At 37.2% G+C, this 24,950-nt stretch overlaps 1 protein-coding gene across 1 annotated transcript in view; it reads right to left on the bottom strand.

Moving 5' to 3' along the window:
- Positions 1-24,950, bottom strand: part of cdkal1 (CDK5 regulatory subunit associated protein 1-like 1) — a 603,253-nt gene that overhangs the window by 224,634 nt on the left and 353,669 nt on the right. Inside the window, exon 9 of the mRNA XM_079894178.1 lies at positions 1,939-2,105. Within this exon, the coding sequence (XP_079750304.1) occupies positions 1,939-2,105 (167 nt within the window). The remainder of the gene's footprint in view (positions 1-1,938; positions 2,106-24,950) is intronic.

Below are 24,950 nucleotides of genomic sequence, written 5' to 3'. Positions count from 1 at the left end.
ATAATTCATAACTAACGATCCTGATGAAGAGGACAGCATTCCACAATTCATTGTGTTTTTCTCCATAAACGTTCCCTAAGACAGTGGTTCTCAAATGGATTGGCCACGAGACCCACATTTTCCCATGGTCATTATGCTGCAACCATTTTTTTTTTTTTTAGGAATCTGACCTAATATGTCAAAATATGTCCAAATAGATAGTTTTTTCTACTAACTTTATTTTTATTATTTTGTTATATACTATTTTAGTAGTATACTATTATATACTATTTTATTTATCTTTTAAATGCAATGTTTACTTAAGGCTACATGCTAATATTTTAATGTATTATTAACTTATAGTTATTCATAGCATTAATAATTAACTAATTTAATTTATTTAATATTTTTATTTTAAAATAGTTACAGGTAATGAAAGATCAGGTACTTTTTGCTATGGTACTGAAATCGGAACCATGCAATTTTACTCGTATGGGTACCAACTACTGAAATGTACCCGTCTAAAGGGCATTTACCCCTGATAGCCTTTTCTTTGCACATAAGAGCACAATTATTAGTGCATGAAACCCATTTTCTTCAGAAAAAGTCCATTTTCTAAGTGACATGTAAGGTCTCTCTCAAACAGCGCTGATCAGTCCTCTCCTGTCTGACAGGTTCTTCTGCCATTTCAAAACGCTGAGCAGAGGGTCCATAAATCACACATCTGTTCTGCTAAACACCTCTAATGCTGCTAAATGAGTCCTCAGAAAGAGTGTCAGACAGCCACTGCCGCAGCCTCCCAAATCGCAGTCATTTACCAGCGCTGTGAAAGCTCTCCACCTGCAAAACACTTAAGAGTAAATGGAGGAGATCTCTCAAAGTCAGGGGTCAGATGAGAGGAGGAACAGTTCCTGTGTTAGCTAGCATGTCTTACACCAGTTTCCCTGAGATGATTTAGGAAATGGAAGCCTGTGCTTTGAGAGGACGTGTCATGTGTCTGTATGTGAGCAGGGAGTGGACATGATCTCTCCGGACAGCATTTGGTATTTCCATCACCATTACGTCATCCTTACAAAGCATCTGACGTAACACAAATGCCATGTTTTTTACCACCCATTACAGAGAACGAAGAATTTATAGTCCCACCTGCTCTTGTAGCAGAAGTCAATAGACTTTGTCAATCTTCAAGAAAGCAGCAGCAGGAGTGATCTAGCATCCGTGCTCTACCGCTTCCCGCAAGACAAATAGACGCATCAAAGAGGCGATATGTAATTAAAAATACTTGCTGAGCACATGGAAATGAAATAAGGACAAATAGTCCAATGATGGAAACCAAATTAGCACATAAAAAGAAATAACCTTCCTCTAGCACATATACAAGCACGCCTACATTTCTAATTAGCATTTAATTGTTATTTCTTTTCATTTAGGGGGAAAAAAATCATCACTTTTTAATTTGAATGTAACAGAGAATAAATGTAACCTATACATAAGGGGACAACATTACAACCTCAATTAACCCTCCACAAATTAAAACTGCTTCTTCAGAATTTCTTGCAGCCGTCTGAGGGATTACAAGTGTCCTCACCATCTGGGACTCCAAGGAGGAAACTCAAAGCATTCTGGGTATTGTTCTAGAATGATGGAATTGAGACTGAGATGGAAGTCAATGAGCTCTGAATGAGGTGCCACTACAGTCACTACTGTATGCTAGAAAACAACCAGACGAACACGAGAGACACTAAAGGCTTGGGCACACAAACAACAATAAAACACCAGAACTTAACTACACTAAAACTGCTCACGTGGATTATTTATATGCTATAATAAATTGTGGGAAATTTACTGTGGGAAAAGCAAACCCCACCTTAATGAATGAATGAAATACACACACAATTAACAATTAATCATCTACTGCAAGATCTACAGTATATGGTGAGGTGCATGATGAGGATGTACCTCCAGATGTTCCAAAATATATGGTGGGTTGGTCATGCCCAGGCGCAACATCGCTCCCTCCGGGATCTCCTTCACCAGTTCCCAGAGCAGAGACGGCAGGTCAGTGCCGATGTCCCGGCCATACGCACCCGTATCCTCGCTGGTCAGCCAGATCTCACAGACACCCTCTGCAAGACAAGACAGCGGCCGCGTTGATTAAACATAGCCATTTTCAATTCAATACAGGAAACTATTGGTATTTAACATTTCTAACTGAAAGTTGACTGCCCAATATCTGTATGTGCTTTCCATTTGATTTTGTGCCAATTAATGAAGAACTTTCAGTTTAGCAAAACGTTGGCATCTTTTGTAACCAGTTTCATCTGGTGTGCTGCCTATGAAGACAGTAACTTGAGGTTTCATCTCAGTTTGAGAAAAAAAAAAAAAAAACCTTCTAATCTTAATTCTTGACTTAATTCTTGGCAATTTTCATACACTGGTCAATTTTGAGATTTTGCTTCCATAACACTGCCTTCTTTCAGACTAGTGGAAAGAAAACAATCAAAGACACTTTAGCGACACTTAAATACATCAAACTTTCCATTTTTATTCCTATCTATAGATTTTTACATTGGGATTTGTTCATATATCATTATCATTTTATCATCTGTCTGTTGACAGCATTTTCTGATTTATGGAATGATAAAAAGAGATCCAAAATTGCCTCTGTAAAAACATCTGATACGTAAACAAAATCAAACAAGGAAACGGTTAATTAGAAAATTGCATTTATAAACATAACATTTCAGAAAACTTGTGATACAAACATTTGTCCTAATATACTGTGATTAATCGACTGTGTAACTATGGCAATATCTTTTTTTTTTTTTTTTTTTTTTTTTTTTACAATATCCATTTGGCTTGCGAAATACCATAGTTAATAAACAGATAGGATAGGATTCTGAGTTAGGATGTTTCTGTAATACAGCCCCTGACCTCTAAGGATAGTAAAGAGCTACACAGCTCACAGTGCTTGACATTAGACCGTTCTACAGACAATGGAGAGTTGTCATGTAGTCCACAAATGGAAATCAGTTCAGGCACAGGTCAGAGATAAACTCTAGAGCAGCAGATCTCTCAACCACCATGTGTTACTTCATGCACTCCAGAGCAGCAGATAACGAAAGCTTCCACATTGGGAGATCAATCTCCTATGCTTTCTTGCACTGTGAGAGACTTAATAAAGAGTATCATTGGTTGTGGAACGCTCAAGGTTCGGCCCATCATTTCATGATTCTGCATCAAATCTGAAAGTCTCTGCTGGATGCTGCTTAAAATGCAGAGACACAATTAGCAAAGGCGTAAGGATACTTAAACGTGCAAGTGAGTAAGAGAGGCCACGTGCATGGTTAATTTAAAGGAAGTTAGCGTTAAGTACAGATCAAGGCCATTAGCGGCAGCTCTGATGGGTGTCCTTCTGCTTGCATTATTAATCTAGTGTCAGCGAAGTGGAAGAGAAGGTTACTGCTTCCTGAACATCCCCTGATCATTATAAAGCCATTGTCTCTCAGGGCCATTCAGCAGCTAATGTATGATTCAGCATCGCTCCATCAATTTGCAGGCGTCCAAGTGAAATGACAGTCTGGACCGTAAAAAGTATTTTTTGTGTCATAGTGCTGAATCTGACAGGAGACAACTGACTGTGATGGACAGAACAAGTGTTTTCTCTTAGATGCCAAGTCAAGTCACATTTCTTTATACAGTATATAATTTTACACAACAGAGATTGTTTTAAAGCAGCTTCACCGTAATAAACAGGAAAATAACAGTGGTGGTGATGCATCAATTTTGAAATAAATTCAATTTTAGCAGTAAAGCATCTCTGCAAAAGACAATAGTGTCATTATTCAGACCAATTCAGTCTGCTAGTCTGTTCAGTCTGTTGAACAGTCCATCAGTTATGAAACAAATTCAGTTGTAAAGCAGCTCTGTAGAAGACACTGACCATGTTTCCATGCACCTTCAGAATGTGATTATAATCAGATTAAGGCAATATTATGATTAAACTATCTCATGTCATCAAATTGATGCCATTAAGCTCATAATCGTAGCAACCATAATTGTAGTAAAATATGTGGCATATGCAGATTTTAATCAAAAAAAGGCATGTAAACACTTGCATCTTCCACTGTGCATAGTGATAAAAAAGCATCACATTTTTGGGATGCTGAAGAAACTGAGTTCATTCTGACAAGATTGTGTGACAAATATAATGCAGTATATTTATGCTAGAAAACATAAAAATGGAAATATTTTAGGCACGTCAACGGAAAATGACTGAGGCCAGATAAAGATACTATCGCGTGCGCACGGAAAACTATCGCAATGGCAGTGACGCAAATTGAACGCAAACCGTAAATTGTAACGCGAGTTTCTCGTGCGCACGCGAAACTTTCCCGTGCGCACGGGGAACTTTCGTGTGCGCACGAGAAACTCGCGTTACAATTTACGGTTTGCGTTCAACTTGCGTCACTGCCATCTAAATAAGAAAACAAGAGCAGGGATGTGGATGCAAATTAATTAATCGAATGAATTAATCTATTTTAAATTAGGACTTCAATATAAAGACATAGCCTATATAAGATAAGATATAATATAATATATAAGGCCCACTACCCCATCACAACTTTTCTGACATGTTTTGTAAACTTTATAAACATTATAAAATACATTAAAATCAGCACATTTATTTAAAATTATATTTTAATCAGCAAATTTTAAGGCTAAAATTTGTTGTTGTTTGACATGTTTTGAAGTGTCTATTTTAGCAAAAAATCCCAAGCAAGGTGCTACTAAAGACAAAACTTAGAGACATATTTTAGTCACAATTCAAATAATTTTATTAACTTTGAATAGACTTTTAATAAACTTTGTATTTGTATGTGTATTGATAAAAAAATAAAAAAATAATAATCTTCTGCTACTGAGATGAAGGAAACATTTTTTCAAGAAGTAAAGTTCACAAGATTGCTATTTATCTTGATCAAACTGTTTCGTCATCAGCTCTTCCTCAGTTCCGCACTGCAGAATAAAATAGTCATCCTCTGCTGCATTTGTTTGGATTCTTAACATGTTTATTGCAACTACATTTCATCTTTTTCTCATCAAACAACCAGACTAACGAATGGTGTACACAGGGCTTTCTTCTGTATAGATATACTGTAAATACAGGTTTAATGACAACTGTTGGAATACCATGGTCGCCCTCGTCCAGTAAGTTTAAAATAATAATAATAATAATAATAATAATAATAAATTAAGATATAAATCAATATAATTCGTTGTAAATTAAATATTTTAAACAATAATACAAAAAGGTAATAATAATTGACTGTAAATAAAGTCCTAACGTTCATGCATGAACTGTCATTCAGACTGACTATCTAACAACCAGAGAACAGAGAACATCAGAGATATTAAAATACATACTCTTCTGAGTTTTATGATATAGGCCTTTTTTATTAAAATGTATTAGCCTATAATTTATATCTCAAGGATGCGCGCTTGTGCGTGGCACACTCAGTCATGTTGAGAGGGAAACACGCATTATATTATTAGGCTAGTCTATTCAGAAATAGTGTGAAAGACCTGTAAATAAAATACAACATTAACATTATAAACACTATTAATAACATACTGTATAGGCTATGCGTATTTTACTTTCCCTTACTGGCTAGCCAAATCCTTAAATGAATGGTATCAGAAAACAACAAGAAATGAAAAATAAGTATTTATTGTGCCCTTTATTACAAAGAACATTTAGCCTATTTTAAACGCCAAGCCTAAACGAATTTATTTGAATCGAAACTGAAACTATACCGCAAAGTTGGGTTCGCGCATCTTTCGTTCAGTCCAAAGTTTAATAATGAACAAGAATTAATAATAATTTAATAATGAACCGGCTGCGATGTCAAGTTAATGCCAGAAGTGAACCGATGTTGTTAAAGCGCGATTCGCCGGCACCATCACTTGGATTTGTTCCTCAGCTGGGGAAATAACTTAATACTTTATCGTATCATACTCTGTCATTCGAAACAGTAAAATGTATATTTTTATTTGTGTACATTTAAAATGACTACAAAATGTCATGCCTTTGAAAAAGAAAGAAAACAACATGATGCGGACGTGTAGAACTTTATCCAAGAGCTGTTGTAAAGCCTATAAACAATCTGTTACAGTAATTTCCTATTATCTGTGCATAAGCTGCTTTGCAACCATATTGTTAAAAGCGCTATATAAATGAAGGCGACTTGACTAGACTAGAAATCGAATATTCAAGCTGTTTATTCAATTTTCTACCTCAGAACGAAAAATGTTTTAGAAATATTGTTTATAAAACGAAAAAGGACCTCTTTTCTAATTTTCTACTTTAAATATGAAATCAAAAAACGACTGAACGAAAGATACACTGATTCAATTACACTACCAATTGCAGTTTGAATAAAAAAATACAAACCTTAATCTAAAATTTATATTTTTATATAAATTTGAAACATTGTCTTTTTCAGACTTTCTTCTGTGAACAAATTTTTTTTTTTTTTTTTTTTGCAGAATGTTCATTGAACAGTCATCAGCTTTCTTTGTCATCATTTGCTTTCATATTTTTCATACAATGGTTGTAAATGGATACTGAGGCTGCCAATGCCTAATATTCTGCTTAACTTTTGCTAATCTTTTGTGTTCCTCAGAAGAAGGTCCTCCTGGTTTGGAACAAGTGTGAATATTTTCACTTTCTTGTTAACTATCCCTTTAATATTTTGTACTTTTTTATGTTAATATTTTGTTTCCCCCATGTTGGCAATGTAATACATACATAAATGATACATACATCATCCATATTTCCACATTTGTATTAATGACGCTATAACGCAAACCGGAAATTGTAACGCGTGAGCACGCAAAACTTTCCCGTGCGCACGCGAAAGTCCGTATTATTATTATTTTTTTGCAAAGGTCCCCTCAGGGGCTCCGTACAGTTCCAATGCAATTCACATGAAATTTTGATCAGACTGGTATTAACTCAAAAAATATGCAGATAAAGAAATCAAAATATTACAATCAATAAAAAAAAGTTGAATGTAATACAGTGAAATGATACAGGAAAAAAAAAATATTGAACACGCTAACTGAAATTGTACTTAATACTTGGTGGAAAAGCCTTTGTTTGAACAAATTAATCGCTAACAGTGCTCAGGTGGGATTTTGGTCCATTCTTCTGAACAGACTGAATTTATATCTTGAATATTTTGGGGGCCCTCTTGTGAATCTTGATCTTCAGTGCTCTATTGGGTTTAAGTCTGGTGATTGACTGGGCCATTCCAACAACTTTATTTTCTTCATCTGGAACCAATTCAGAGTCTCTTTTGCAGTATGTTTTGGATCGTAGTCCTACTGGAAGGTCCATCCGCATCTCATCTTCATCACCCTGGTGGATGGGAACAGATTCAAATCAAGAATTTCCTGGTATATGGCTCATCTTCCCTTCAATAATATGAATTCTGCCAGTACCATGAGAAGAGATACAGCCCAATACCATGATGCTTCCACCTCCAAACTTCACAGTCTTTATGGTATTTTTGAGGTCATATGCGGAGCCTTTACTCCTCCAAACAGTGTGTGGTATTATTGGCCAAAAAAATTGTCCCGTCTGACCACAACACATTCTCCCAGTAATTCACAGGCTTTTCCAAATGTTGTGTCGTAAACTTCAAACTAGCTTCAATGTGTTAATGGATGTCTTCCTGGGTCAGCATGCACGGAGGCGGTGGTGGTGGAGAGCATTGCCTATTGTTTCCTCTGTGACAACTGTCTTGTGAACAAAAGTCTTTCTGGAGCTCTTTCCGAGTGGTCCTTGGCTCTTAGGTTACTCTTCTGATTAACCTTCTGACTCCCTGATCAGAAATATTGCGAGGAGCTCCCGTGCGTGGCCAGTCTATGGTGGAGTGACGTTCCTTCCAATTGCGGATAATGGCCCCAATGGTGCTTACAGGAACATTTAGGAGTTTCGAAATCCGTCTGTAACCAGTTTCGTTGTTATGTAGCGAAACAATCTTGTTGCAAAGGTCTTTGCCTCTACCCATCCTGGCCTTGGTGTACTGCTTTTTCTTAGTGTTTTCTTACTTTTTTCCTGTGTCATTTCAGATTATTAAATGTAACCTTTTTAGATTGTAATATTATGATTTCTTTATCTGCATATATTTCTTGAGTTAATACCAATGTCTGATCAAAATTTCATGCGAATTGCTGCATTGAAACTAAATGTTGATAAATAAATACAAATGTTGATGTGTTGAATATTTATTTCCCCCACTGTATGTAAGTTCATAATTTATGCTGTGCAATGGGGTATGTAAATAATTGCAGTAAAAATAACCACAATTCTTAGTAAAATAAGAAAATGTATTTTTTATATTAGCAAATTATCAGAATAATAAAAATTGCATGTAAATGGAAGTGAAGACATTTGCTTGTGTCATGTAAACATCTTACATAATTAAGTTTCTACTCTGATTATTGGATATAATCACATTATTGATGCATGTGTAAACGTAGGTCAATAGTGTCATTATTCATCTCAATTCAGTTCAATAATTGTGTTGATGTTTATCAACTATATAAAAAAAAAAAAATGCAGCTATAAGCAGCTCTACAGAAGATAAAAAGTCAGACTCAACAGACGGTGTTCTTGAGAAAGTTTACTGCAGTGTTTACTGACCAGTGAATGTTTATAGCACTGAGAGAGACAGAAGAGCTCTGCTCCAGAAACTACTGAGATGCCCACCTGCACAACATATCGGTGACCTGGTGTCCATTTGAGCAGCATCACATGGAGAGGCTCCACAGTGAACATGAATCTGAGACATTGAGGGCTTTAACAGTCTCTGGACTGTTAACATCTGGAGGTGGTTGGATATGTAGCCACATCACATACCAAATTTAGACTAAAGAACGAGACCAACACAAAATCCCTGCGACACAGCTCATGTTTACGGTCTCATTCACAGGGCTCATTGTGTTGGCCACATTGATTGAGCAATAACAACACTGTCATGAATCTCAGTCATTGGTGACAGCTTCAGCTGGGCCGGGTCACAGCACCATTGGACACCTAATCATGTAACCCCACAAAACACAGTCAATTAACCCATGTGACGCAGTGGGGCATTGTCATAGAACAAGCGGCGAAAACAGGATGCACACACACAGCCCCAGCACCTTTCCATTACCTGAACCCTGGGCATGAGCTGATGTCACATACGGGGTGTTCCTTTTTCCAGCAATAAAGTAAGGAGGGATGGAACAGGGTGATGTGGAAAGAGTGGGGTGTGAGGATGTATGACATGTTAGGAAACAGATGGAGCTGCAGTCCTGCCTTTCCTGCAATGAAACGCACAACACCATCCTCGTTTGGCCTGGCTCTGCAGGAAACCCATGTTTGTCGTGTCAGAGCCTGGCGCTCACAGGGCCACGGTGTATCCATGAATCCTCCATCACTGAACTGCAGATCCTACTGGTACTGTATACAGCTTGTTCATTCTCTGTGTGCTGTGCATTACTAACATGTGCGTACAGCACATTACAGCAGGTGCTCCGTGATGAAGCTGCTTTCTGGAGCTCACACACTAAAGAACACGTCAGAGTGGATCAGATGAACTCACTGGGAGGGTCAATAAACTGCACTGTGGAGAGTGGAACTGTACACATTACACTCAACACGTCTGTGGATGTTTCCAGTGAAAATAAAACTAAATTGTTAATTAGCTTTCACACAGACTCATCTAAAGCTGAGCTTGGTCTCTGAATAATTAATATCACATAATGCTCTTAAAGTGATGATGTGCAAACAGAGGAGAGTGTGTGCTCCAGTCTGGCATCAGTCAGATCCCATCAGTCCTGAACACTCAATCCCACCATGACTGCAGTGTACTCTTCAAAACCAAGTCCTGCTCACCTCTGATGAACTGTTTACAGCTATACAGAGTGGAAGTTCAGAGTCAAAAGTTTAGACCAGTGTTTCCCAACTTTGTGTCAGCAATCACATCAACACTAAACATGTTCAAATTATTCCTAATCAATCATCATTTATCTCATCAGCATAGTGCCAGAGACCTAAATGGATGGGTCAGGTAGGAGAGACATTCAACATGTGTACTGTTGGTGTGCAACCAGGAACATGGTTGGGAAACACTGGGCTAGACTAGAGTTGCACTTTAACTGGAGGTGATTAGTTGACTGACAATCTTGACCTGGAAGATGAGAAAATGAGTAATAAACAAACAAATTAATTAATGAATTCAATTATTCTTGGGCTTTTGGCTTGGACCAGTAAAGCTCAATTTATACTTCTGCATCGAACTCCCGCCGTAGCTACGTCGTAGGCTGTGGTGTAGCACGCGTACCATTTGGTCTGAGTCTGGTTTAGAACACATTCTCCTCCTGGGGAGACGCTTGTCTTGTCTGAATATTTCCAGCAATTATGAGCACTGCTATTTTCCTCAATCTGCATGATGAACATGTGCTGACCACGGGCAAGACTCCTGCTGCCTCTGTACGTCTGTATTCAAGCACAGATGAGTTTACTCAGACACTTTCCCTCTGGCCTGTCTTCCTCTGTTAACCATCCACAACACACACACACACACACAGAGAGTGGCTCTCGTCTGATCCAGTAGGTCTGTAATCATCAGTGAAAAGGCCACAAGAAAGCCTGTCAGAGGCTCATAATGGACACGTTAAGAGAGACAGAAGAGGACATGGAAACCAGAGTGAATGCACAACTGGAAGAACATTCACTGCTCACACCACTAAAGCTGCTGATGAAGGTCATCCATTTAGACACTCACAGAAAACACTTATTGTGCCAACAATTTCATCTGACTCAAACAAAAAGAAACAGAGAAATTAAACCACTGAAATGTGGTTGGCAAGTATCAGTGTTTAGTCACACTTATGATAAATACTTATCACATTTTCAAGTATCAAGTATCCAAACTCTGGCCAATGTGTCACCAGAAGTCTTCCATGGATGCAAATGTAATTATTGTTTCTAAAACTATAAATACATTTCTAAATACATTTTTCAATGAATATGCCATACAAGATACAGTTAATATAAATCTGTGATCCAAAGGCTGAGAAACACGTATGGCTAACTATCGAGTCTAGTTGGTTTTGAGTAAAGGATCAGATTCTGGAATCACGATTCATATCATCAGCACAGCAGTGACGAGAGCACTGAAGAGCGCTCCAGACTGCAAAATGGTTGCATTTTTCCTGCTGGTGTGACTGATTTTGTTAGAGGTCACACAGGTGCAAATTGGTCCATCGATAAGCGCTGCCATTTCTGTTGCGTATAAGAAACATTAAATGTGCCAAAAGCGGAACAATCAGTGCCGATTGTTTGAACGGCACCACGCAGACCATTTTATCAGCTCGGCCCAAAAGACAGAGAAGTTTGAGAGAGAATGCAAAAAATCGATCTTTGTGACCACTAAACAGCGCTGTGAGACCCAGTGAGAAGCATTTGATTTCAGCGGAGAGTTCTCCGATACAAATCACTAATGTTTCTGTCATTTAAACTAGTTCAAAACCAGACGAAACATTGCTGGCAATCTCAACAACACTGATGCAAAAAAAAACAGGAGAAACATTACGCCACAACGACTCAGAACATTTTTAATCCACAAATCACCAACATTTACTATTGATTTACTGTAGCAACAACTCCAACCATGGTATTGTGGCAGAAACATGGGATTTTCATTACAGAAAATTTTATTATTGTATTAATGTAGATATGTATTGAAATCTGTTTTTCAAAACAAATACCATATAATTGTTACCATGGTAATGATAATTGGCATAGAATTGCTGTCAAAATCTGAACATGTACAGTTTGTGATGCACAGCACATTTACTAGTGCATTAGCATGTCCTTCAGGGTGTTTCTTTTTCTTATTAGATGGAAAATCTTATTACTGACAAAGTTTAATAGTGCAGATGATTGGAAGAAATGGAGGTTCAGATGGAGGTTATACATTTTTTCAAATTAAAACAAGTTCACAATTGCTGATTATTTGAACAAAACTAAAGATAAATTAGTCAAACAAAAGACAATACATCACTGAATGCTAAACAGATAAGCAGGTTGTTCAAATGAAAATATATGAGAATGTATGGAAGTGTTGTGGCATGAATGCACAATAATCTGTTAAATGGATAATTCAACCAAAAATAAACATTTTGTTCTCTCCCCCTGATGTTGTTTATAACCTGTGTGACTTTCTTCAGTGGAACATGATTAATTATAAAAAATATATATATTTTTATTGAAGAAGTAAAAACAAATATAGTGAATGTATCCATGTAGGCTATGCTATACGTTGTGTGCAAAAAAGGCTAAAATGTAAACATTACATTAAACCTACATTTAATTTTGAACAAGATATATTTTAGAAAAAACTGTGCAGTCTGCAATCCGTCTGTCTGATGTACATTCACGCTCCGGCACTCGTTCATTGTAGTCTGTGAAGTTTAACGGAGACTCATCATTCTTCAAGAAATTAAGGTGCATTCACATCATGCTGTAATTACCATAATTATGAGATTTCCTGAATGCAGGAAAAGCATTCACTTCCTTGTAGAGCTCGTAATTACAGCTTGTAAGATCGGAAATGTCGTAATGACCATAGCCTCGGAGCGGATCATGTCCTCGGAATGGGAATTATGCATTTCTACAGCATCACTATCAACGCCTAAATGAATCTGCAGTGGTCAGGTGGAACAGCAGTCACATGGTACAAGTAGACGCTCTCAGAAAATTCCCATCATACAAGCTATAATTACAAGATATACCAGGTTACGAACGATTTTTACGAAAACAAAGTTGAAATCTTGTAATTACGGCAATTACAACATGGCTTGAACGCACCGTAATTTCTTGAAGAACGATGATGGAGGGCAGATTGTTCAGGCTGAATCTGATGTAAACAATGGATTATACAGGTGCTGGTCATAAAATTAGAATATCATCAAAAAGTTGATTTATTTCAGTAATTCCGTTAAAAAAGTGAAACTTGTATATTATATAGACTCATTACATGCAAAGTGAGATATCTCAAGCCTTTATTTGTTATAATTTTGATGATTATGGCTTACAGCTTATGAAAACCACAAAATCAAAATCTCAGAAAATTAGAACATTACATGAAATCACACAGTAATTACATAGTGATACCATGGTCATTGAACCAGGTTTTGGTTCTTTTGGCAGTGTGGGCCGGTGCAAATCCTGCTGGAGAATGAAGGAAGCATGAAGTGCTCTGGAAATGTCCTGGTAGAAGGCTGCGTTGACTCTGGATTTAATAAAGCACAGTGGACCAAAGTCCTCTTTTCTGATTTGGAAACCAAGGTCCCAGAGTCTGGAGGAAGAATGGAGAGGCACACAATCCAAGATGCTTGAAGTCCAGTGTGAAGTTTCCACAGTCTGTGTTGGTTTGGGGAGCCATGTCATCGGCTGGTGTTGGTCCACTGTGCCGTCCACTCAACGCAGCCGTCTACCAGGACATTTCCAGAGCACTTCATGCTTCCTTCAGCAGACAAGCTTTATGGAGATGCTGACTTCATTTTCCAGCAGGATTTGCACCGGCCCACACTGCCAAAATAACCAAAACCTGGTTCAATGACCATGGGATTACTGTGTAATTACTGTGTGATTTCATGTAATATTCTAATTTTCTGAGATTTTGATTTTGTGGTTTTCACAAGCTGTAAGCCATAATCATCAAAATTATAACAAATAAAGGCTTGAGATATCTCACTTTGCATGTAATGAGTCTATATAATATACAAGTTTCACTTTTTTAACGGAATTACTGAAATAAATAAACTTTTTGATGATATTCTAATTTTATGACCAGCACCTGTATATGTCAATATTTCACGGATTTAACACAAAGTGCTATTGGATGTTTTTCAATGGACTCTTGATTGAACAATTTACCCAAGTTGTATAATAAAGGTATGAAGTCCCATTTTGATTCTGCATGTTTTCATTTGTATTTTAGACACAAATTCCAATATTACTGTCGCTAAAGCAATTCTATCATAAAACCGGATACTGACGCTAAATCAATAGACCTTTCAAAATGTATATATTTTGTCAACATTCATAACATTTGTGCACAGTTGTCTTAGTGTGTATATAGTGAATGTAAACAAAGGCAAACCGTGATGTCGGACCGCAAGTGGGGACCAGAAGCACCAACTGCACCTTTTTCCTAACAAGCCTATACTGCATTTAAAATTATGGGAAGCACTTCCGGTTTGGGGATGTTCCACTCAAAAAGACTGAAAAAAATTATTTCCAATCATAAGGTTGAGCTGTACAATTTCCTTTTTTATTTATTTTATTTTCAGACATCAGGAGAATAATGTAACGCTTGGTATTTTAATGTGACATAGTAGAACAAGAATATTTATGGAAGGAGCTCTTTTCAGTTGCTGCATTCTTTCCTTCCTGTTCATAATGTTTTTTTTTGTTTTGTTTTTTTTGTATTCCACTGTAACAGGATGAAAAAAAGATATAGGCATATACTGCACATTTTTGTGGCCTGCTCTCCCGATTTAATTTACGGTATATCCCATGAATGATTCACTGGAATGCACTAAGAAACTCTAGTTTTCTCCCCAAATCCTCAAATCTCTTTATAGGTTTATCACACAGATGCTTTACAATGCAATTTTCTCCTCTTTTCACTTATAATCCCTACTAGCAGTGTTTACTGGAATGCTACTAAAGCAGGCAAAATTATTTATTGTCTGTCAAAATGACAAAAATGAGGTTGAAATATTATCACTCAATGTTCTAGTTAATGAACATTTTCGATTAAGGCAACGTATGTTACATAAAATACAGACATACATTACTACAGTAATATTTAACATGCCTGTAATGTTGCTGCAGAAATAATTGAGCGTTTGGGGTTATTCATTGTCTGTTTTAGTATTTTGTTAATGATTTTACAATTTTACATTTTCTTTTAATATTCGATGGTTGAAAGGCAGTTTTTTTGGAAAATGCTTATCTCGTTCATAGACCGAACCTTTCGCTGATTGTTTACAGTAGTACTGCCACGATTCTTGGATTAAATTTGAGGACTTGATTTTAAAAAAAATCTGCGATTGGAAGTGGCATATTCCATGGACGAGAATAGGGATGCACAATTAATCACAATGAAACCGATTTGGCAAAGGCTGCAATTATTTTATGCACAGTTTGTCAGTGTAGTGCAGCTGATCGGTAGGAAATGCTGCTCCATCTGAATACCAGAGGGTGCTCTCACGCAGACACGCCAAATATGCCCCACCATAAAAGTACATAACATGCATCATTTCAGGAAATCCATATGGGCATCAATGCTGTAGCTGAATAATCAGAAGATTGAAACGCTTTGACTAATAAACACACGACATCATCTCACAGAAGGATGCTCAACTGTCGTTATGAAGTGAGTTTGGAGTAAAAGCATCTTATTAAATGTTGTCTTTTTTTGGACAAGAGGTTCATAAATGCTTCTCAAGTTTGGAAAGATGTTTGACGCGTGTTGCTTTTTCAAATGCACGTTATAGGTGACTCAAACTCAGTGCTTTCAGATGGAGCAGCGTTTACAGAGCAGTACATCAATGACAAGCTGCACATAAAAAAACAAATAAAAATCGCAGCCTTTTCGATTTCAAAATCGCGATAAGCCGGTTTAAGTGCGATTGCATGGAAATTGTGATTACAGTTTTTTACGATTGCTATGACAGATTTTTCAATACTTTTAACAATTTTCCAAAACTCTTAACACAGTTAGCACTACATCCGTCTGTGTAAGCTATACTATTAACACATTTCTTGTTGCTTTAACACAAAATGCATACAATTAACACAAATGCTTGAACTTCTTTTACACACAAGCTCAAACAAGACCAAAACAATGGATTTTTACTGCCAAATTTACCAATGCTTTAACACTGTATGTCAGAACAGATAACACTATGTTCTAAACCTAACCTTACAGGCTAAAGTCAAGGTAAACAGCTGTTTATATTGTGAATTGAAACACAAATATATCCCCTGTATTTTATTCTATTGTTACTGAGAAATAGCTGATTGAAGTTATGCAAATACTGTATGGGACAATGTGGCATTCCACCATTCCCGTGCAGTCACAGCCAGGTTTGACGCCCATCAGATGATGATGTCCATTTTCCTTGGCCCTTACTTCCCTTTCCTCAACCCCATTAAGGAGTTTTCTCAGCCTGGAGATGAAAGGTTTTTGACCATAGTCCACAGGACCAAATGTCCCTCCTGGATGCAAAAGAAGCTGCATACCAAGACATCACAGCTGAACACATGCCAGGGGTGGATAAGGCATGCCTAAAGAGTCTTCCCAAGATGCCTTGCCAGGGAAGATATCAGGTGTGATGTGGATGAGAACGTGGACAAATGCAGAAAACCACGCAGAAGAAGATGGCTTTTTCTGTTTGTATATTTTGTATTTTCACATACTGCAATACTGTAAATGGCAGCTATATTGCATATTTTTGTTATCTTGCAGAAATGTCCTGTTGCAAATAAAGCCGTTACTGCAGCAATTCTGTCTCTGTCTTCTTTTTTCATAAACCATACATTCTATAAAGCTACTCTAAGAAGGGTCATTTATTTTGTTGTTTTGAATTTATGCTGCGAAAAAACAACAACAAAATAAATGCATTTACATTACAAACAAAACAAAAATGTAGAGAGACTTAAAAAAAAAAAAAAAAACTGCAGTGTAAAACAATCTATGATCAATACAATATACTGTCTGTTGTATAAGGGCATACCTGACACATATAAAATAATGTAGTTTCTGTAATTCCATCTGATGTTAGTGTTTTTTTTTTTGTCATTGTGTTATGATTGACTAAATGTTCCTGTTAGAAGAGAACATGTGTTAGTGTTTTGAATAATTATTTGATTTTGAAACATGTTTGCAGTGTTTTGTTAGACATAGTGTATTGTGTTAGTGTATTATTGTATTTTGAAAATTAGTTTTGGAGTTTAGTTTACAATGTGTGATTTTGAGCATGAAATTAACCGTTTTGCCAATTGTGTGTTTTAGGTGTGTTGGTGCGTTAAGAGTTTAGGAAACTTGTTATACAAACTGTCATAGCGATTGTAAAAAACTGTAATCGTGCAGCCCAAGACGAGAATCTATGAATCGCATTTTTAGAACGTTTTCTAAGGCTCCACAATGTATTAAAACCATTACAAAAAACTATATCTATATAGTATATCTAATACTATATCATAGTTCTATTGTGGATTCACAAAGGCTGTGATTCAATTAAATAAATACATGCGCTTTAATTATTTACATGCGTGTAGATTACATGGTCGGCTCCATTCACAGTAAATGCTGCTCCACATGAACTGTTATCATTTACATGCATGTCTCAAACTCAATCTCTGCATATTCTGTGAGTTTGGGTTTCTTATGATGTTCATCTGTGAACGCAATGCACCATTTCCTCAGATTCGTAAGGTAAATAATTTATATATCTACACCAATGAGAATACATCAATATGTTTCTAAATATGCAAACTGTTCCACGCGATTCAAAATAAAAGTGAAACCCTTGCTCTGAGTTGGTATGTTTTGATGTCCACATATTCTTGTTCAAGAAATTACAATGGCTGTAGCATTTCTATCATACAGAATTGGCACAATATTAAAGATTAGGTAAACATTTGAATTAAATGTTGTTTGGCTAATTTTAAACAAGGATTTGATCTGCTGTAAAGTCATGTAAAATGACCTGTTCCTATAACTCGTGCAAAGCGTCATGGGGCGTAGGAAAAAGGCACCTTTCCTGCAGCAGCTCACTCTATATGTGTACTCCGCTATATACATTTTATCCATAGAAATACTGTATTCACAACTGTAAAGTGACATGGCTGACGGATGGTTTCCATGCACAGCACGCAGACGTGACTAATCAATCAAATTTGTTTTATCGATTAGTTGTTGGAACCCTACTTTCATTGTTTTTCATTTTGTGAAGTGTAATCAGTTCTTTAACACTTTGGAGGTGGGCTGTAGGGCAGCGAGGGTCATGTTTTATGTTTAAGTTTACATGTTTCATGTTTTATTATGTATTAGTCCCTTATGAAGTCGACAGCTCAACAAAGTAATTTTAATTTGCCCTGTTTCAGGCTCTGTGTGGAGTAACTCACAGTGTGTGTGTTGGGGTATGTGTGGAATTTTATCATATAAAACAAAACACAAAATAACTGTGGCTGGTTATGACATGCATAGCAGTTTCATGCATTAATATAGTTAAACTGATGTGCTGTCACATGTGTGTGTTAATTGGTTATTTAACAATCGCTTCAAATGCTTCACATCCAATCAGAAATCTCAAAACAATTTATCAATGTGCAGTATCAAAAAATGAGCCAAGATGAGTCAATAATGGAAATAACAAAGTCACCTTTTAGATGTATCTGGGAACAACACGCATATAACCCAATCAGAACCACTTACGGACTGTTTTTCCTGAGAAATCATGATTATCGGTCAATTCATGCATGACCTTTGACACTTTAACACCTCCTGGAGCTGAAAAGAGCCCTGACCCAATCAAAATCATGTTTTGTGTCCCAGCGTCCATTCAGTTGCAGATATTAGCTTTTCAAAACGAGAAGGTCCAATAATCTTTTCGCCTACTGTTTTTCGAATACTATATACTACTCTTTTGGCATACCATTTTTCACATGCTATATAGTAGGTAAGAATTCAATTTCAGATGGAGTATCAGATCCCGGAAGTCCTGTAGTTTTAGCCAAGCAGCATGTCATGTCACTCCATGAGGATTTTCTCAAGATTTTCTGGTTTGAAACGAAACAACCTGCTCTAAATAAATATGTGTGATTTACTATTATTTATGAATGTTTCGCCAAGTTACAAAGCAGAACGTGGCACAAAAGCCTCATCTGTATAATGTTTATATTGTGACTGATTCATGAGATCAGCCAAATGTAGTATATAGTGTAGTTTAACTAATGATCAAGTCATAGAATGTGATTATCGGCCGATACCGATCTGTGGTCGATCGTTCTGAGCATTCCTATCAAAAGGGTTGTCATAGTATGCAGTATCTGTTCAGTTCATCAACCTTAAATGAAAAATCAGTGTTTTGACTTAGACTTGAGAAACATGCTAATGAAACAAAATAATACATATTTAAAATGTGCAATCCCTCTCTCTCTTAGGAAATATTCATGACATGTACACATTGTGTTAAATACACATTTCTGTCCAAACAAACACTTTGATTGAGAAAGTCAAATCATGGTTTTGCTGGATTGTGACAAGTCTATTGGTCATCTGTGAGTTGAACTGTCAGATAATTTTCAATTTGCTGTTAGTCCTATGAGCACCAGAAACTCATGAAATATTATAACGTGTTATTCCAGAATGTCCATATCTCTAGATCAGTGGTGCCCAATCCTGTTCCTGGAGATCCACCTACCTGCAGATATCCAAACCTGATCCAACACACCTGTCTGTAATTATCAAGTGATGCTGAAGATCGTAGGGCCTTTTTACACCTTGTCACTTCATGTGTTTTTACTGATCAGATAGCTATCTGATTTGTTAAAACGGTTCCATTTATAGATGGTCACATAAATGTGTCTCCGCAAAACGCAAAACGGATATAAATCAGATTCAATTCCTGCGCTATATGCAAATTTAACGGAGTTCACATCAACAAAAGCAACAGATATGCATTGCCTTTTATTTATAATCAGCTAATTTCAAGATCATTTTCCATACAATTTCCCCACTATGTACAAATTTGTTACTGTAACTGTAGTCCATTTAGATTTGAAATTATAGTGCTGAATTTGATTGGGTGCTGGCAGTCCTGTTTTTTTTTTTTTCGTTTCTTTTTTTATGTAGTCGAGTCATATTTGAGGATATGTTAGATTGGCCAACAAAGATTCATACCAATTTATTTTCTTTCTTTTTTTTTTTTAAGTCATTGATAATACTGTTATGCCTTATGTGCAAAATTATTGAATATCAGACCAACGGCCTAGGAGGAGTTCGATAAAATGTTGAAATGAAATTGGAGATATACATTTTGTAGGCCATGACCGTAGGATTAATGGACCATCATGCCAAGTTTGGAGTCTCTTGGGTGTTTGAAGTTTGAAGATAACATGGGTGTGAGTAAATGATCTGTGGGTGAATTATTCCTTTAATCACATCTGGTGTAGATACTAGATTAAAGTCTGGCTGAACAGTTCTGCTCTCCATCCAGACTTGCATGGGGGTACACGGGGGGGTTTGACAGTGTCTGTATCTGGACTCTTCATATCAGAAGTTCAGAGTCTGCCAAAATGAAATCACAAAAGCTCCTTTGGACTTTTTTCCACTTCCAAAAAGAGGCGAGAAGTGAAAAACCTAATATAATTTCTCCCTGCCTTTGACAAAGAGAGAGAATGATAATAGCCGAGCCACTTGCTTCAGCTGCATCATGCACAGCATTGTGGGAGCTGGCTGCCGCCCCCCAAAAGCCAGAGGGAGAGATTGGGGGGTAAATTAGCTGTAGCCTTGACTATTCACTACCTTGAGCCAGTTCTTTAGGGAGCGCTCAGCAGCGAAAAGGATAAAAACACAAAGCAGCAGCTGCCGAGTGCTGGGCTGGACAATGGGGCCTATTAGTGGGCTTTAAATGGAGGAGACAAGCCCCCTCCACAAATCCTCCTGCAGGCTAGAGAAAGAGACGAGTGTGGGTGCAGACCACGTCAAAGCTTCAGTGAGATCCAGAAACAAGTGCTACGGCTGTAATTTCCACTACTACAATGACGAGAATATAACATGGCTTTCCATGTTAACATGCAGTCACATCCACAAAAGCCTGGAGAACCAGTTATCAAAAAGAGACAGACACCAACTAAAATAGATAAATAAACCTTGTCCTGTGAGTTTTCTTTTTCAGTGATCTAGTTGGTTTTGATCTCAGTGTGAGTGTGTGTATATGTATGTATGTATATTATATATATATATATATATATATATATATATATATATATATATATATATATATATATATATATATATATATATATATATATATATATATATATATATATATATATATATATATATATATATATATATATATGAAGACTTCAGATGCAAAAGCCTCTAAGTGCCATCTGAATTTTTCTTCTAAAATGAGCATTTTTATAAAGCTCGTATATTTAGGTTCAGTAATTTCACTTTAATGACAATTAATAGGTATTTTTCATTTCCATTAAAGTGAAATAACGGAACATGAACTTGATAAAAATGATCATAGAAGAAAATTTCAGATGGCACTTAGAGGCTTTTGCATCTGAAGTCTTCATATATATATATATATATATATATATATATATATATATATATATATATACACACTCCTCTCTAAAGAAATTTTAAATAAATGTGATATCCATCCATCTTTCGCCAAATGAGCACACTTGCAGACTAAAAGCCCTGAGGTACTGAGTTTAGGAAAGGACACTGAAGAGAAGTGTATTATTATTTTTTATTTTTTTATTTTTTTCATCTGTGGATGCATAAGAGGTTCATATTTAATATTAAATGCATAGTCTCAGTTTATTTATTCTGCATACCTTGTGACAAATTAAGGAATTACTGTCACTATACCACACTAGATGCCCAAGAACAAATTACAGAAGCTCTTCCAGGGACATGTTTGTCAAACTCACAGACAGACACCAGAGGCACTGACACACAAATACAACATCTATTATTCAGGCTATTATTCAGGCTTCTGGCTGGAACGCCCAGGCTACGTCTGACCTTCTGAGGGTCTCTCATCCCCTCTGGCTTTGGTTTGTCTCTCGCTCTCTCTCGCATTTCTGCCCACAGATGGGGAAAGGAAGAGTTTCAGGGCAAATGTCAAAAGCACCAGCAGAGAAATTCTAAAACCGAAGGGAAAAAAAGAGAGAACGAGAAGGGTTTTGAGGGACAGAAACGAATAGGATGAATGAAGCGATCTGCGTGATTATCCAGAGTGTGCTCAGGCAGAAAAGCTCTGCGCTTAAGGACAAGTCGTTCTCTTTCAAGAGCATTGCCCATCATTCCAATTACCAGCATAATTTCTCCCAGACAATTAACAATAATTCTCATCAGACCTTTGAGCTGGGAAAACCACAACTTTGTTCCAGCAAGGGCTTTCTAGAGCTCCTCATACAAACAGCTCAATCATGCACCATGAACCCAGTCTGTTGAAGGTGGAAAAAGTATTTAAGTTTGCTTCCTGTTGAGCAAGTAGAAATCACAAGTGCAACAATCAGATCATTTGCTATATGTGGCACGTGGAGAATTAATTGATATGTGGGCTGACAGGCTCTAATACACCCAACCTAACAGCTCGGTGACCAGCACTAATGTGTTTTGAGCTTTAACTAGTTTCACAAATGTTTGGGAAACACTTAAGGCTAATTGTTTGGATTGTCTGAAGTCCCTGTGACTAATGATAAGTGGGCCTTGATTAGAGACCACTGATTAGTCTCCGTTTCAGGCAAATTTAATTACTTGTCACTTTATTTCCCGGCTTTTATCTCCACACGTCGATATATTAATGCCCAGGGCTTAAAGATGATAGCCATTGTTTGGCTGGTAAAACCTTTCTCCATCACACTCCACATTCATTATACAATACACATCACACGCGCATGGAAACCAAACGTGTCCAACCTTGAAGGCTAAGTTGCGTTCACTTGTGTGGACGTGAATTTTGAGTTCACCCAAACTCAAAATCACAGCTATAAGTGATGTCATTATAATTACCACACATCGTTTAATTGCTGTAATTAAACATTTTATTTAGGACAACTGTTAGGAATATGATGCTCAATGAATCAGAAACCGATTAGTTCATCTCTCTAATAAAACAATTTCACATCTTCAGCTGTTCTTAGATCTATTTTGAACAAGTAATTTATCCCTAAACCCTTCAATGTATATTCAGGTACCCACACGTCACAAACTAACGGCAAATGTGCCACAAACAGGTTGTTTTTGCAAAGGTCACTATACACACTAATGTCTACTCATGTTGATAGTGGGTTTTTTTTTTCTGGGCGACAGCACAGATCCAAAAGATATTTAATGATTTCAGGGGCCCTAAGCAATCAAAGCAGGAGGGCATCTTGAGAAAAAGATGACACAGTTCAACCATTCTCTGAGCATACCCTTAATTCTTTATCCAGAGATTCCCAGACCTTTCTGTCAACTGAACCCCTGAGCTCAAATATTTACTTGAAGTTCCTCTGAGATTTCAATAATTTAACAACACATTCACATATTCATGGTTCTACAATGTTGGATAATAGTCACATGACATAGGTGAAAAAGCACTTACTAAAAAGCTGAAATATTTGACTTTGTTTTGATCTAATGCAATCAAATCATTCATCAGATTAATTTATAAGATCGTGCCCTGAGCAGGTCAGGAAGGAAGGGTTTTAAATTAATTGATAGGGTGAACAATGAACTTGTGTAAGAATTTCTCCATCCAACTTTCCTGTAGATTTTCACTTGTGGTCTTGCCACCCAACACAAGTCCCTGAGAGAGGCCAGATGACCAGAGGGCTGGAGAGGGCAGTCTTCCATAGTACGTCTGCTCGTGTCTGAGGGCAAGCATGTGCCAGTGTAGGTAGATCCTTTGATGACGAGATGAGTCTTCATATGCAAATGAGCTCTGATTAAAGTCATTGATGTGTTAATGTTTAATATCAGCTGTCAAAGACCTCTGCTGCCTTACCCAGAAGCCTCCACACTAAGCTGTCTATCTGCTGAGAGACAACATAGTGACAACATGAGAGACAACAAAGGTTTTTTTTTTTTTTTAAAGTGCTGACCTCTTTTCTGCAATTTCATTCTCCGCTGACTTTCCTCCATCTGCAGGATCGACTCAACTCATTGTTTCTCCACAGAGGGTTTTATTTATCCACTTCACTAGTCAGTCCCCAACTTTATACACTTTTTGACATTTACATACATTATGCACTTTGACCTCAATTTGTTTGGTTTCACTTGCTCTCTTTCTAGGTCCGTCCAGAGAGAAAGGGAGCATGCAAACTTCAACAGTGGTGTTTCTCGTCTCTTTCGTCTTTGATGTGAGCGCTTGATATCGTTGTCGTCATAGTTTTTCTCTCATCTCAGGAGATGTACCTCAGGTTTTATCACAAACTCTAAACTCTGTCTGTCTTGTCACTATTTGGCTGTTCTGCCAGCCATCAAAACACCGGGGGAGCACTTCAAAATGTGAAAAATATGTCGCTCCGCTAAATTATTGATCATGGGCACTCGGATGTGACCCCTCTCCCCACACACATACATTTGAGATGTTTTCTGCTCAGTGTACTCGCAAATAGGTTTAAATGAAAGGTGTTGGAGCATGAAGAAGGTAGAAAGGTCTGTGAAACCTCGCTGATGGGAGATTGGCTAGAGTCGGTCTCCTCATGGCTGCGATGCCCCTGAAATACCCACTAAAAGCCCATCTGCAGGACCCCCACTGCTTCAATCAACCAGTCGCTCTCCACCTGTCAATACCAACTATCCACGGCTGTCTCATTCCCTTCTTTCATGTCTCTCCAGATCCTGTAAGCCATAAATACTGCATGATGGGAAAGGACTGTTTAAACAGGATGAATGACCAGTGAAATTAAAGTTGGCACAAGGATTAATGGGAGATTGGGGTCCTTGACTCAAGTTGTGAGCGTTGTGAGATTTCTGACAGATACTACGTCAGAAACCTGTCACTCAACAGGATATCAATGACCACTTCACTCCACAGAAGAGCACAAACACAGGAGCTGCTGCTGTCAGGAACACTGTGTGATGGACTGAAGATTT

This window comes from Squalius cephalus (genome assembly GCF_949319135.1).
Source record: "Squalius cephalus genome assembly, chromosome: 15".
NCBI lineage: Eukaryota > Metazoa > Chordata > Actinopteri > Cypriniformes > Leuciscidae > Squalius > Squalius cephalus.
The sequence above is the reverse complement of the archived record's forward strand: the minus strand, read 5'-3'. Positions and strand labels throughout refer to the sequence as shown.